The following is a 17409-nucleotide window of genomic DNA, read 5'->3' as shown; positions in this document are numbered from 1 at the left end:
GGCAGTGAATTAAGACACAGATACAAAAGATTGCATTATGAGACATTTTTAGAAATTTATAAAACAACTAACATTGTCAGTATTAATTATCAGTGAACAATTTCCTCAGCTTCTTTTGTTATAGTAAATATTTGTTACATGTCTAAATTCTTATCATTCTGTTAAGCATTATAACTGAAATTGTTTAAGGCTTTGTTTAATTTTTTGTAGAGTATAAAATAAAATAACCATAAGCAATTTGAAAGCAGAGAAAACTAAAATTGACCATAATGTAAATTAATGTGACATTCCAACATAATAGCTCTTAGAGATTTGATATACTTTTATACTATAAATTTATTTTTCTGTACAATTTTTACATAATTAAGAAAAGTAATATTATGTTATATTACACAATATTGATTTTTACTGCATCATAGCCTCTACAAATATATTTGGTTTACTGCAAAATAGTTATTAGTTACTTACTTCCTGTAAAATCTATGGACAGCCTCAGGCATATTATCTGCACCACGCTCCATGCCCAGGTTATTATATCAGTTAAATTAAAAAACAAATCCAAAAAACTTTTAAAATGCTGACTGTGAGGCCATGACTATGCAGAGATCTTTACATGTATTATTAAATTCATTCTTCATTGCAACCCTATGTGGTATAGTTGCTATTATTATCTCATTTACATCAATGACTAGTTTACCCAAACTATTCATTTAGTAATGGATATATCCCAGAATACTCCTAGTCTGTGCACAAATCTCAGAATCTTAACTATTCTGTTACATGGTATTGTCAAGAAAATGAGGACATTCTATTACTCTTTGATAAGTTCTGGAGGATGGTTGGCTAAGGGATGGGTCTCATTTTTCAATGTGACCTGTCACTTATGAGAGCAAAACCTCCACTCTTTTCTTCAGCATTAAACACCATCATTTTCTGTTGCTGTTTTATTTAAAATGGGTAAGCTATGGGATTTACAGTTAATTTGGAGGTGAATGTAGACATGCATTGTCTCCTCATGCAACCATAGAATTACAAGCAGATCTCTAAACAAATAACACTCAGAATGGTCAGAAAATTATTTAAAGAAACCCGATTCATCCAGATGAGTAGGAGGGGCAGAGTCACTGAGATAGGCAGAGAAGCCAGAGGCATGGTGTGGTTCCGAACAGCAGTGGAGACAGTGGAATGGACAGCCTGGCATTCATGTGTGGGTGGTGGGTAAAGATCAGAAGGGATGCCTTGGGAGCGAGTCATCCCAGTCTCAGGCCAGACTACACAACCCAGGGTTCTAGCATCAGGAAGATAAATCCCTATAACTTCTGGTTGAAAAACCAGTGAGGGTTGGGGTGGTGGAAGAAACTGCCAGATTTTTAGGAGACTGTTTAAAGTGTCCACAGACACCTAGAATGGACACAAACCTCCCCGCTCACTCTGATATTCACAACCAGGACGACAGCTGGAAGGGTGCCAGTCACACACAGGAAGTGGTTGAAGTGACTGGAAATGGGGCAAGTGCAGGGTAAACCTCCAGAAGCCAGGCAATGGCATTGTTCCTTCTCTGCACCCTCCCCACAACAGAGCCACATAGTAGTGAAGTGAGTTGCCCTAGCCTGTCCATTACCCAAATCTCTGTCCCACACAATTTACAGGTGCCTTTTCTACAATAGGTCTCCCTACAAAGAGAGGGAGTCAAAGCAGCTCTACCCAATACACAAAAAAAGCAAACACAGGGAGACTGCCAAATTGAGGAGCCAAAGAAATATAGCCCAGATGAAAGGCTATTCAAAAAAAAAAAAACAGAAAAAGAACTGAGTGAAACAGAGATAACCAATCTATCAGATGCAGAATTTGAAACACTGGTGATCAGGATGCTCAAAGAACTGAGTGAGTACAACAGCAACATAAAGGAAGAAATGAAGGCTACACTAAGTAAAATAAAGAAAAATCCACAGGGAACCAAAAGTGAAGGGAAAGAAACCAGGAGTCAAATCAATGATTTAGATCATAAGGAAGAAAGAAGCAAAAAAGCATTCATGCAGGACATAAAGAAAAAAAAATTTTTTTAAAAGAGAATAGTATAAGAAGCCTCTGGGACATCTCTAAATGTATCAACACCCAAATTATAGGGGTGCCAGAAGTAGAAGAGGAAGAGCATGAAATTGAAAACTTATTTGAAAAAAATGATGAAAGGAAATTTTCCTAATTTGGAGAAGGAAATAGATAAACAAGTCCAGGAAGCCCAGAGAGTCCCTAAGAACTTGAACCCAAAGAGGACCACATCAAGAAATATCATAATCAAAATGCCAAAGGTTAAAGATACAGAATCATAAAAGCAGCAAGAGAAAAGCAGAGAGTTACCTAAAAAGCAGTTCCCATAAGACTGTCAGCTGATTTCTCAAAAGAAACTTTGCAGGCAAGAAGGGACTAGCAAGAAGTATTCACGCTGATAAAAAGCAGGGACCTACAGCCAAGATTGCTCTATCCAGCAAAGCTATCGTTTAGAATGGAAGGGCAGATAAAGTGCTTCCCAGACAAGGTAAAGCTAAAGCAGTTCATCATCATTAAGTCAGTATTACATAAAAAATTTTAAAGCTTTTCTTTATTTATTTATTCAGAGAGAGGGAATGGAAGGAAGAGAAACATCGATATGTTCTTGCTTCTCCCATGCCCCCTATTGGGGACCTGGCCTGGAATCCCAGACATGACCTGACTGGGAATTGAACTAGCAGCCCTTTGGTTTGCAGGCCTACATTCAATCCACTGAACCACACCATCCAGGCTTATCAGCATTACACAAAATGTTAAAGGGACTTATTTAAGAAAAAGATCAAAACTATGAACATTAAAATGGCAGCAGATTTACAACCATCAACAACTGAATCTAAAACCAACAAATTAACTAATTAACTAAAGAAACAAACAACTTGCCCTGGCTGGTGTAGCTCAGCGGATTGAGCGAAGGCTTGTGAACCACATGATCGTGGTTCCATTCCCAGTCAGGGCACATGCCTGGGTTGCAGGCCAGTTCCAAGCAGGGGACTCACGAGAGGCAACCATACATTGATATTTCTCTCCTCTCCTTCCCTTCCTCTCTAAAAACATAAATAAATAAAATTAAATTAAATTAAAAGAAGAAACAAACAACCAGAACAGGAATAGAATCATGGGTATTGTCATCATTTGAAGGGTTATCAGCTGGGAAGAAGGTGGAGAATGGGGGGGAAAGAGACAGGGATTAAGAAGCATAATTGTATATTCAAAATAAATAGCAGGACGTTAAGAATAGTATAGGAAATGAAGACAAAGAACTTAATATGCATGACTCAAGGACATACGCTAAGGAAGGGATTGCTGGAAGGAAGGGGACTACCAGGGCAGAGGGCAACAGGGGAAAATTGGGACAACTGTAATAGCATAATCAATAAAATACGTTTTAAAATGTAAAAATGAAATGGGTAAACTATGCAGCCTTTTCAATTTATTCTTTAAAAAAAAACAGTAAACAGAAGATAGTTTCTATCTAATTAAGGTACTTTTGTAAAATTATTTTTCCCGCCTTTCTGTCATTTTTCTGTTAGGATCTTAGCATTTCTCTTATCTAGCTGTATGATCTCTTGTTTAAGAATTTAAGTCATCATTTATCCACAGCACATAGTCCTGCTTCTCCAATGTAGTATCTGAGAATTTCTTCCCTAGAGTTACAATCACTTGGCTTTGGTAGGATGGAGATTATCTTATATTGACACACTTCATATACATATATTGATCAACTCTGTATAAGGTCTGGCTGAAGTAATTTCATTTTAATCTCCTGGGGGCCTAGAAAGCTTCTCTTATCATATATTAATTTACCAAAAGACAAACAAAAATAGCCTTAAAACAAAAACCAACAATTTCTGTTTGCAAGCCTGGGAGGGCTAAACTATGTTAAGCTTGGATAATAATGACCTTGTTACAGCCCCATGCAGTTGCGTACAGACCTCCAGGCGCTAGAAACTACTGGAGACACAGATGTCCCCTGTGTTGAATCGTAGCTCACACACATTAGATTAGCTGCTATTTTTAGCCTGTTTTTGGTTTCTATTTCTAAATTACCTCTGAGGCTTGCAAGCATTTCCAATCTGTACTTCTGCAAGTATTTATTGATTAAGGAAAGAACGTGTACTTTATACCATCTGGTGTTGAGGTGCTAAAGTTATTTTGAGGGTTATTTAGATGATTCAAATAACTTAGAGTATTTATCTTAATTCAGATATTTTTAGAAAAGAAACTTCAGGTTTAATTTTCTTAATAACATGTTAATGCAAAGTATGTTCTGATTATTAAATCCTTTTGTGAATTTGATCTTTAAAAGTATTCCACTGGCTATTTTGCATTTATATAAATTGGTCTGAATGTGATTATTTATTTAGCTATATTATAAATGGAAATATTTAGTATGCAAATATTATGCCTCATGAAAAATATCAAATTTTCTGATATAATGATAATTGATCATATTACTTTAATTATGATATTACTAAGATAAATATCCTACACCTTTTCTCCCAAAACATATGATCTGCCAGATACTGGCCAAAGTGAATACATTTATTCTCTCACTTTGTTTTCACAAAACCTATGAGATAGAATTCTTATCTGTCAACTGAAACAAAAAATGATTAACTAAGTAACCCCAGGGAGTTTATTTATGTCATCTTAAAACAAGTCACAGAAAATAGCCCCAAATCTGAAACAAGGACTTGGAAAAGATAGGAATGCAAGTGATGAATTTTACATGATTTCTTATTTTTGATTAAACTTTATTAAAGCTACAAATTATAATTCCAGTGATATGTGTGATGATTTAAGTTCTTCAGGTATACATTTTAGTGAATTGTATGTGTGTATGTGTGTATATACTAATTTTGAGGAGAAAACCCTTATTATAATTGTTCAAATTAAGAGGACTGGATAAAATGTTACTTATAGACCCATTAGGGTGATGTTTGAGTCCTGGGACCAAGTATGAAGCAAATCTTGTTTGGCAATGGCTGCAGTATGCAGTTTTTGCCTTCTTAAGCACAATCCTACCTGAGGGTATAAATTGTGCACACTTATCTGGTAGGATGTTTATACTTTATTAGGAGATGGAATCATCTTTATTATAACAAAAAATCAATTAGGTGCATTTGTCTACAATGAATTATTATTTATTTATTATTTATTGAGTTGGATTTGTAGTGCTTGAAATTAACACATTGCAAAGTTTTTTATTAATAGAGATATTTGTGCTGTTAATAATAATTACAGTAAAAAACTGGCTACTTACAAATTGTCACATGTTTGTACTGTGAAGAAGAAAAATTAATTGAAGAATGATCCTCATCTCAAGAAACTCACAGTCTAGGAAAAGAGGAAGGTTGACTTCCTTTGAAAGGTCAAGCAGTGAAAGTTTCAGTCTTTGCAGACCTTACATTCTCTTTAACAACTACTCATCTATGTGGTAACAGCACTAAAGAAGCCATACACAAGTAATGAGTGTGGCTGATTCCGATAACGCTGAATTTAAAAAAGTAAGTTATGGGCTAGATTTGGACTATGGGCCCTAGTTCATCAACTCCTACCTGAATGCTGATATAAAAGAAACAGTGAGAAAGTTGACATATATATCAATAATTCAATGCCATTAATAAGTGTGTTATAATTAAATTAATAAATGTGTGATAGTTATATTAATAAGTATAATTATAAGCAAATATATCAAGATGTGCCAAAGTATTTCACAGATGCTTTACCTACTTTATAAGTATTTTCACATTTTGATGTGCTGTAACTTTGTCTTTCCATATCTTTATAGTGACATTAGTTACTTGGCATATTCTTTAAAATATAAATTATGAACTGGAAATGAGTATTGTTGTAGCAATTTCAGTAGCAATTGTTGTAGTATTGTTTATTAAGATGTCATTTTGGTGACAACTGAATTGTCGTCTAGTAGCACTAAAAATTAAAATACCACTAAGGGTTCAGAGAAAATATATGGATTGTTACCAACTTTTTGTTTGAAAAAGATACATTGGAATTTGATTTAGAAATACTTGTCTAACTTACCTACCATTATATTTTATTTTCTTCTCCTTATTTAATATGAAATAGAGTGGATACAGGTCAAGGAACTAAATTTCAAAGTAGATTTTAGACATAGCCCAAACTTTCTTATCTATTACTAAGTTCGTTCTACAGTTCTCTTGAAATAACTATAAATGGTATTCATAAAATATACTGAAAAGTGAATGCATTGAGGCACTAAATAACTTCTATATTATATTCTACCATCAGTCGATGTGGTTTCCAATAATAAAGGACATTTTATTAGATAACTTACTTGGGGTTTTCTGGGTCTTTTTTATGATGAATATGTGAAAAATTTTAAAGAATCTTGAATGTTTCAGCATCCATAAAGTGCATGTCTTATATATAGCTTATTTTTTAAAATAGCAATAGCTCTGCAAACATATATTGGGAGATGCCTTTTTAAAATCTGAAAATGTAAATTTTAAATTGATACCTTCCATAAGTGATTGAAGTCACATAAGCATAACATTTTCACTGGGCTATAATAAATAATGCCACCTGCATAAGAAATCAGTGGGTCAAAAGAGTGAGACATTATTCTCCATCTCAAATTTGTAGGCTCTAGCAAAACATGTATTTAAAGGGCTATTTAAAATGTCTTCTGAATATAAAATTTGCGGGAAATTCGAGGAGATATGTATTTAAATGGGCTTACATTTTTGCATGTTTATATTAATTGCATAAGCCATTGTGTTGCTATTATATCCTACTACATAGTCACTTTAAGTAAAATTTAAAAATAACTATTTAGTACAGCTCTGTATTTCTTAAATCCATAAAATGCTTCTTAGTTTGAAAGACACTGTGGAAAACTTTGATTGTGTGCATTTGGAGATTTGCGTTTTGGAAAAGCAAAGCAGACTCCTGTCTAAACGCATAGCGTCTTTATGCTGTATTGAGGGAGTGGGATCTCTTCCTTATCTTGGGCTCTCTTGTTTGCTTTTCAGTTGCTGCGAATGTGGCTGTGGAAGGGCTTCTTCCCTGTGCGCTGTTGCCCATCCAAGCCTAATATGGTTAGTGTTCCCCACCCTCTCTCACTGCTCTGTGATGTCCCACCTCTATGTATTATTGTCCGCATCCCTTTTTTTTTTCCCATTTGTGTACATTTTAACAGTTGGTATGACAGTTACACCTTAACAGAAGAATAGAATGAAACTGATTCCCAGGGGGGATCTTCACAAGTGATTTCACAATGAATAATTTTCCATGAAATATTATATAGCCTGTCATCCTTGGGTTGATTGAGCATTCATACTTCTCTTCCAAGGCGTTTACTGTGGTCCTGATTTAAATCAGGAAGTTGTGAGGTTAAAGAACCTGTTTTTCATTTAACATGTCTCTATTTCTGTTGTTCCATGAAGATTAAAACCATATCATACATGGAAGTAGCATGCTACTTCTGTCAAGGTGAAATCACCTTTTCTGTCTCCCAGTACTATGGAATGACCATAACATAACTGAATTCTTCTATTTTCATAACTGTGAATTCATACGGCATTGGAAAACAGACCCATGTTTAAGTGTTGTACTTATTAATTTTAAGCTTGAATTTTTTAATATACTAAAGGTGATATACTTAATTTGATATTAGTTTAATAAAGTATGCATACTTTAAGGATTAGTGTCCTAGTGGGATATCCTGAAGGATTTACAAATGCAAATCCTAAATATGTATCCAGGTTATAGCTATAAATCATAGGCTGGAACATAAGACCAGAGAACTCTGTTCACAGATTCAGAAGGACTACTACACGATAGCCTACAACCTTGTAAGAACTGAAATACTTCAGATAATTTATTTCTAGGTTAGAGTTCAACTCTGTGTGCTACGGTATTAAGTTGTTATTTGTAGTCAAAATCTGCCAAGAACAGCGATTCTGAAATGCATTTTAGAGAATTATAGGGTTTCCTTGGGGCATTTAAAATTGTTACCTGTATGCTCTAGGTGTGAATTAATGTTTGTTGATTGAGACACCTGCAGTATGAGTGAACAGGCTCACATGTGCAGGTGTGAGGAAATGCTGTCGTGGACACCAAAGGTCTGAGAAAACAGAGAGGCAACAAACACAGCTACGCAAAAATACGTTGTTTTCAACACTTTGAAATTTCTATATTAGGAAAAAGAGGTGAAGTTACTATGAAAATAGAGATTGGTTCTGAATTATTTAATTTACCTAGGAAATTCTTATATGACACTGGGGATTTAATGATAAACCAACAAAATCCCAAAATTTGGCAATGCTGAAGTATAACATAAATGGCTGTACACTGTGAATATTTTCTGTGCTAAAGTACTAGAGTCTGGAGTATAGTGTTATAAGAGATAGATCAGAATAGACAGAATAGACTAGAGCAGAATAGACAGAATTTATACCCCGGGGAAAAGAAAGATTGACATCCAGATAGATCTTGAAGTAAATGTGAAAGATATCTAATGGACACATATGAAGCCATGGTTTAGAAAGTATTGGCAAAAGGTAACTTTAGCCAGATTTAAAATGCTTAATTTTTAAAACAGTATCATTTTTCTACTGTGTAGTTGGCTTCAAGGAGTTTATAAAACAAAGGAGGAAACCTGGGAAGGTGGGACACTTCCTTCGCAGAGACACACTAGGAAACCTAAGACAATATCCCCGAATAATGTTAGTAATTGTGGAGGCAGTGAGGGCCTGTATGTGTGTGTATGTGTGTGTCTGCACCACAATAAAAAAAGAAAAAAATAGCCATTAATATGTTTAGGTACCCAATCAAATGGTAACAGTTTTTGTGGGCAGATTTATGGAATTGCCAGAGTTTTAAATGCATTTTAGTATAATACAAAACAAAATATAACACAAGAAACAAACTTTAATTGAGATTATGTAAGTTAGAAGTAAGAAAGTTATCCAAAGTTAGTACTGGGGAGGAATGGAAGCTAAGAAAATCTTTATTGCTACGCTTTCTGAACTTCTCCTTTGTACTTGCAAGTCACTATGAGGTTTTAGTTAAAGACAAGGTACAGGGAATAAATAGCATAATTAGTAAGCAGAAAATAGATGGAGAGAGGTCAAAATGGTATAGGAAACAGAATTCAAATAACTTATATATACAAACCATAGACATGAACTAAGGGGAGAATGCTGTAGGGTTGCAGGGTGCAATGTGGAGGGGGGATTAAGAGGTGAAAATTGGGAAAACTGTAATAACATAATCAATAAATTATACTTAAAAACTTTAAAAAAATAAAGACATTATCTGCTTAATCTATAGCCTTGAATGTAAACCCTTCAAGAGAAAACAACCTAAGATAGTAGAAATTAAGGGTAAGAATAAATTCCTGGTAGAGTCAGCAAAATACTGAGAAGTCCTGACATGATATCTTGTCATATAATCTTGTATGTAAAATCATAGCAACATGTCAATTACCACATCAATAATTCCCAAAATACTTTCTATCATCATCATTGGTGAACAGACATATTTACAGTCATAAAGCAGGAGTCATTATATATTTTTACACTTTGGAATCTTTTGTCATTCATTTCACAAAAGACTACTCATGAATATTTATTTGGTTAGTTTTGACCTTAATACGATGCAGTATATGTACATGAAAACTACCCATTGTAATTATACGTGATACACCTTGTGGAAATTTGAGGGTCTGAAAAGCATCATTTCGAAATTATCGATCAGATATTTGGCTCTTCAATGCAACTTTGCTCTGTTATTTTTTTAATATATGCTGTGCCATTTGTAAGAGGGAATTGGTAGTTGCATGACGCCACCTTTGGTCTCCAATTACTTTTCATCACTGCACTCGCCCACTTTGTTGTGCCGTCTGTGCACGTGCCACGTGCAGCGGTGACACGTCAAGTGTTTCTCCTGCGTTGACTGAAATTTGCCCAGCGATGGAAGATATCTCTGTGACAGTTCTGCATGAAGCACAAATGCCTAGGCACCCTAGGCCTCAGAGTGCCTCCATTTTTAGCAGAGGGGTTTTTTGTTAGTGATCTTTATGACATTACAACTGGCTTGAGACTCTAATCATTGTTTCAGTTCACAAGATGTCTATTTTTATAAACATGCATTGTTAGATTGTTCTTAATGTAAGATATCAATGTGTGTAATTTCAGATACAACATTTATAAATTATATAATTTGTCCCTTGATATATATTTGTGTTTATAATTATAGAAACTAATACGTATATTTATAGAATAATATTTATTATAAAGTCAATCTGAAATATACCAAAGTAGTTTTCTTGCATTTTTGTCAGACTAGTTTTTTTCTTTATAAGTGTTAATGTTTTGCAGTGTTCTCTGATTACTGCTTCTGAGGGGTTTAAAAACCAAGGAAAATGGGTTCACTATTTTGAAAGTAAAGATATTATATTCTTAACTTATTAATTTACCTAGATTGTGATTTTAGAAAATCACCTCATATTTTTAGTGTTAAAAAATTAAATCAGAGACATAATGGATGGAATCTATCTTCTAATGAAGACATTAAAATTTTAAAAGTTTTCTGACAGAAAGTATCCAAAAACATTAACCATTATCCTATTTTTTAATAAACCATATTTATTCTTCTGTATTAACTGAAAGTTTCTTAAAATTTATAGTAAACAAATTTTTATTTTTACACACATTAATACAACTTATTTCACTCATCTTCATACAATTTCTGTTGGAGTGTTATGTAGAAGCCCTATTATTTTTTATAGAATTAGGTAAAAGATATACAAAATGAAGTCATATGTTTTTAATAATTCTAGGTCTTATTTAAAGTGCTCATAGCAAGCACATATGAGATCTACCTACTGTGTATGGAATATATTAAATTCCAGTTGAAGTCTTGCTTTGGAAGCTATTCTAAAATTATTTTTCTAGGGAACCCTAGACTACTGTAATTTATATATACAATGTTCACATCATGAAATAGTTTAAAAATTAGTAAAAAATATGTTACTCTAGCATTAGGACAAAATTTATTGAAAACTTGCAGATAATCCACATATAATTTATGAATGTGTATTTATATTGAATTTCTAAGTCAGTTAAAATATAACTCAATATTGAAAAGTCTATAATTCATCTTTGAGTTTATTGAAGTATTTGAAATTATTCATCTTCCTATTATTGCTAATTCCAAAAAGATTTGAATAGTTTATTAATGAACCACTGACAAATTCATATATGCTGCACTGCTTTGGAAGGTGTTATTTCTAAAGTGATATTTTCTTTGTCTTTCAGACTATACAAATAAGAAATGATATGTAAGGAATGAAATAAGTTAACCTCCCACATTACCCTTCACCATCGAATAATTAGAATCCTTGATAGAATGTGAGATGGGATGTAGTAATCTATGTCCTCCTCTTATGTGATAATTGTCATTGCAGTCTCATACTCAAGAAGGGTACATCCTTCCCTTGAGAAGTGTATTTGAGAACTGTCAGTAAACAACAGCAGATCATTTGTGTTTTTTTGTGTAACTTTCGTATGTAAGGAACTCAGAATCCCAGTGCTTGTGTATACAAATGAGGACTATATGAATGAACGTCTTAAGGTCCTGCTTGTAAGGCAGCCTAAATAGCAGAGGTCTCGTTTCACTGCATTCTCACTCACATTCCTAGTAAAGATTGTGGTCCTGTAAAATGAAACACTCTACTTTCAGTATTTATTAGATACATTAATAAACTAATGTCCATATACTTCTTTATTTCATGAGGCTGAGTTAGCTGAGTTTTTATTTAAACTATCTTTGTTCAATGGAAGAGAATCCTGAAGTGAAAAAGTTAACCTATTTCCCAAAATGTTGTAACTTATTCTTTTCAAGATTCCAACAATAAAATGCTTAAATTCAGCACTGTGCAGTGGTTGAGATCATTACTATGTCAAAACAAGACAGAGTCCATACATGGAGAAATGTGTTTTTTTAAAGTAACTAAAACTACAAGGGCCTTTCATTTTCCAGAGGGAAAATATATCTACTGTAATTTTTACTGCAAGTCGTCGCCATGTGAGTTTGCTGGTTTGTTTTAAAAGTATAAGGAAAGCATTTCTTAATCATTCTGGGAAACAGAGGAACATTCCACATACGAGTGAATATTTCTTATCTAGCAACTACTTATTTTCACTATTTTAAAGAAATCAAAGGCATAACCATTCCTTCTCCCACCAGTTCACCCCTCCCAACCTTATTTAGAATTAAGGTAAGAAAAAGCTTATATCCAGTTTTTTTTTTTCCTGTAAACTAAAGCAATGGAACAATCTGATTATGAGGCAGCTATAGTCGCACAAGGACCTACAGTCTCCTCTGGCTGTTTCATTCACTCATCTCTCCCCCGGGTTGTGAGGCTGCCGTCTAGTAAATTACCGATTCTGTGCATCGCTGTGCTCTGGAGGGCTTGACGTCTACACCTCAAATTTATTATCCAGTCCTTAATTTATGTCCAAGAACTAAATTACTCATTACAATATTCATCTCTACATAAATACTATTGTTTACCATTTCATGTATAAAGGGAATTACACATATCCAAATTTAGAATGTTACCATAAGGGCCTGGATTTTAAGATCAGCATTAATATCACCAAGGATGTGTTATTCAAATTCTTAGGATAGATGTAAGAGGAAATAGATTTTTAAATTACTTATAATGTCATTGCTATATTTATATCTAAAGTCTCTCCAGGACCTCTTAGTAAATATTAATGAATTTGGATTACACCTATGTTTTATATGATTTCTCATGTTCATCTCCAGTACTAAAAATAAAACAACACTATTTTCCAGAAGAAAACGAGTATAAAGGACTAGAAGATGATTTCTCTGATTACAAACACTACAGATATGTTTAGTGCGATGATATCAAAGCTCATTCAAACTGTGCTATAAAACAAAACGAAGAAATGATTTCCTTCCCATTCAGGAAAAAAAAAAAGGTTCTGGAAGGTAGGAGGTATAATTTACACACAGAATGACATGTTTGTTGACTCTGTCTGATGGGTTAAAACTGTGCATCTGGATCAGGTACAGAAGGTCACACTGACTGAACAGGCTCCTGCAGTGCTTCGCTAGCGAGGCTGAACCACTGCTTGGACGCCAGCCTCTGCCAGCGGCACTTTCCCTTGTTGATGTCGTGGAGGCTTGTTTGAATGAGGCATCGGGGAGAGGGGGCTCCAGAACTTAATTTTATATGTTAATATGACATGCAGCTGTGTGTGCTATGGTGCTCCACATATGACCAGAGTCAAAAATAACTCTATAGCCCTCCTGAATCTCTCCCCAGGTATGAAAATGTACCACTCCTTACCAAGGTACTCCCAAGTAATAATGTTTTAGATGAGATCCAAAGTTTTATTTCCATTTTCATGTAAGGAATTTGCATACAATTTAACTGTGTACAAGGCTTACTTAGTGATAAGGGCTACTTGAGGAAACATGTTTGAAAGCTTAATATTGTTTGAACTTACAATTGACATCCATTTTCCTCTCTTTTTCTTAGCTAAATTTACTGGGGTAACATAGGTTAATGAGAATATCTAGCTTTCAAGTGTATGATTCTATGATACATTACCTATATATCACATTGAGTGCCCATCCTCCTAAAGCCTTCCTCTGTCACCATATATTTGGTCCCTTTATCCTTCACTATGTCCCCCACTTCCTTCTCGTAACCACCATACTATTGACCATGTCTATGAGTTTGGGATTGTTGTTTGTTTACTTGTTGTTCATCATTGCTTTTAGTTTTATGTCTCACATATGAGTGAAACCATATGGTTCTTAACTTTTGCTCAGCGTGATATTCTCAAGATCCATCATGTTTTTGCATTTGGCAGTATTTCATCTTTTCCTAGGGCTGAGAAGTGTAACATTAACTTCTGGGAAAAATTACTTTTCAATTGCAACAAGAAGAATAAAATAGGAATAAACTTAACAAAGGATGTGAAGGACCTATATACTAAAAACTACTCAGCACTAATGACATTGAGAAAGACACAATGAAATGAAAAGATGTTTCCTGTTCATGGAATGGAAGAATCAACACATTTAAAATGTATACATTACCCAAAGCAATACAGAGATATAATACAGACTCCATCAAAATCCCAATGACATTTAAAAAATAGAACAAAAAATCATTGGATATTTGTTTTCTAATATAAACTGCAGGAACATATTTATTTTTTAGGACTCTTTGGACTTCCCTTTAGCAAGTTTTTTGTCAATATTAATAACACAGATCTAAGAATGATTTCAAACAACTGTATTTGGAACATTGGTAAAAATAAAGGTATCAATAACTTTACTGTAGAGGACATACATAAAGATTGAAAGAAAAAAAGTATATATATATATACTTTTTTAAAAGAGCAATGTGTCAGAACAACTTAAATGTTGACTTGAATAGAATAAATGTAATTGCAGTATAACTTTATTTGCTGTTTTCTTTCCATTGCACTGTGGTGAGGTGTTTCAGGACATCTTAAGGGCTCTTGTATGACAAATGCACCTAAGTGTTAGGAATAAAACTTGAAAAGCCACCAGATCCCAATTGTGTATTGTTCCTCACTGAAGAACATATGCTAAGTATGTGACTCATATTATTTTAAGTTTACTCAAATTTTACTAGCTGTACTTTACTAATAAATTGTCAGTTCTAATTTATGATGATAAAATGAAGATAAATGTCTTTTTCAAAAATGGAACAAGGGTAGTTGTGTTGTCTGTTCTGTATAATATGTATATAATTATCCATTAAGAAATGATATATGGGTTTTATTTTCATACAAAAATATACACTAACTTTAAAACAACTTAGAATATGCAACTAAGGACGGATCTTCATTAGTACATGTCAACGGGACATGTTATTGGATCACATAGAAGTTTTCAATCAATTTTGTAATAAAACGATTTTGTCAATCTATCATTTTGTCTGTATTTTTTATACAGAAATAAATGAAAATTTTATATTTAATAAACTAAATTTTGCTATGATAGCTTATGAACAGTAAATTCACTTCCTTTGAGCTTTACTAAAAATAATTCAAATATTTTTATTTCAGTCAGCTATTTTCATGTTATGTGGTTAATTATGGTGTACCATATCATTTTAGTACTCATCAGTGTATTTCTTCTGTGAGCACTTATCATTGTATAGAGATAATCAAAATAGCATTAACTCATTCATTTTTCATTCATCAATGTGAAAAATATGTTTAATGTCAATTCTGAGTCAGGCAGTACACTACTACAGAAATTTACAGATAGATGTTAGTTGTTGTCATTTAAAAACTGACAAGTAGTAAGACACCCAAAAGCATATTTAAATGACTATGTTGCATTGTAAACTGGAAATCACACCATTACAGGGATACAAAAAGTTAGAGGGTTCAGAGGGTCAAAGATTGTGTTAAATTGAGGTATCAGAAAAAAACATACTTGCCAAAATTGAAGTGGATGTTGACAAATGAAAATTGTTAGAAATAACATGCTAGGTTCAGTATTTTCAAATGTACAAAAGCATGGAGAAATATCTTGAGGTCCCATTTAGCATACTTGAAGATAACGGTTGGAGAGGATGTAAGAAATGTGCATTAGAGCTACATTTAGGTATCTTTATTATTTTATTGAAGGCTTTGCAGAAGACAGCTAACACAATATAACATTATTTACAGTAATTTGGCAGCACCCATGTCTACTACAGTTTGGGAAAGCAGTTATAGAGAGCAGGAGCATCAGTTCAGAGACACTATAATAGTAACCCACCTGAAAAATAACAAGGCCTTAATTGAAGAAGAAATAGAGTTAATGAGAAGGAAAAGATGGATCGTAAGACATTTATGTTATATAATACTTGGGATTTGGCAACTAATTTGTTGTGAGGCAAAAGAAAATAGGGCTTTGATATTAAGGGACCAAGGCCATCACAGTGTTTTTTAACAGGAAAAGAAGGTGACAGATCAAGATGGAAAGTAAAGAGAAATATATTGATTTCTGTTTCAGATCTTTGAGTTTGAATGCCCGTGAATAACCCTATAAAATAAATCTATAAGAAATACGAGTATAAATTTCAAAAGAAGTCAACCAGATGTATTAGATGAAATTAATTAAATTGATGGAAATGGATGAGTTGAGGGGAGAGAATCAGAGAAGTTCGTGCAGAGGATCTATGGACATAGTGAAGAAAGGACCAAAAATTATCAAAAAAAGAAGTGGTCAGGGATTTTCAGTTGATGTTGAATGATTAAAAGCTAAGAAAAGTCATTGGATTTAGAAATGACTATGTTATTAGTGAACCATTGAAGGACAGCTTTTTGAAGCAATAAAAGCAGGGTAAAAGGACTTGCAAATTAGGGAGTAGTTGAGAAAAACAGGAGAGGCTAAGATTTGGAGAGTGGAGCTTAGAGGGAGTGCAGGTTGTGGTCAATTTGACAGTGATCTCAGTGGACGTGAATGGAAAAGAGCCAGTGTGAGGTAACTAAGGACTCCAAAACAAGAGAAAACAAAAGATACAGAGTGAGGGGAGGGAGGTGGGAGATTAATGGATCAGAATCATTTGGGGCAGTTCATCCTGGAAAGGGTCAGTGGCTCCTAAGCTGCCAAAAAATGCAAAAAGAGAAAGTGGAACATAAAAAAAAAAATCTGTTGTAAGGGGTATGCTGAAGAAAAGTTTAAAAACGGGTTCAAATGCATTCAAAATTCTCAATGCAACATGTGAAAGAGTGAAGGATATTGGTTAGAATAATGCTACTCAAAGGGGTGCTGCTGTTATTTCATAATACAGTATAAAAATCAGTTAGGGTTATGAAATACAGTCATTTCAATTGCATTTCATACTTCCGGGCTTGATGTAATTTACCATTTGGAGATGGGACTAATTGTAGTTAACTCTGTTCCAGGCGGTGTGGTTACAGCAAAGCAAAGCAAGACCCAGAAGAGGAAAAGATGCATTTTCATAATGGGCACAGTAAGCAAACTGTAAAAAACTAAAAAGTACACAAATTGGGGGAGACATTATTTTGGTTTCAATTCAGACAAGATTTCTACCAAAATGTGTCAAAAATGTGTTTTGTTATATTCCTGGAAAACATATGAGCTTGGGACATTGCAGGCTAACCCTAGGCAATAGAGAGATGGTTTATTCAATAGTTTACTTACTACTTTCATTGTGATCATTAAAATTAAGTTGTTTGCTCAATGTAAAGCAATTATTTTATAAGCCAAATCCCCAAGCCATTTCTAACTGCTATCAACACTTTCAGTAGAAATCTATTTTTAAATAACATTACTAGA

General features: G+C 33.8%; 1 protein-coding gene across 2 annotated transcripts in view; it reads left to right on the top strand.

Annotated features, from left to right (window-relative positions):
- The window catches only part of EPHA5 (EPH receptor A5), a 333428-nt gene that overhangs the window by 266351 nt on the left and 49668 nt on the right, over positions 1-17409 (top strand). The window contains exons 9-10 of one of the 2 annotated variants that reach the window (XM_037029905.1): positions 7065-7130; positions 17016-17083. In XM_037029905.1, coding sequence (XP_036885800.1) covers positions 7065-7130; positions 17016-17083 — 134 coding nt within the window. The remainder of the gene's footprint in view (positions 1-7064; positions 7131-17015; positions 17084-17409) is intronic. The other variant, XM_037029906.1, reaches the window with a different exon arrangement.

This window comes from Sturnira hondurensis, unplaced genomic scaffold, assembly GCF_014824575.4.
Source record: "Sturnira hondurensis isolate 20B ecotype Veracruz unplaced genomic scaffold, ASM1482457v3 Scaffold0020579, whole genome shotgun sequence".
Classification (NCBI taxonomy): Eukaryota; Metazoa; Chordata; class Mammalia; order Chiroptera; family Phyllostomidae; genus Sturnira; species Sturnira hondurensis.
Note: the sequence above shows the minus strand (reverse complement) of the source record. Positions and strands in the feature narration are given on the sequence as shown.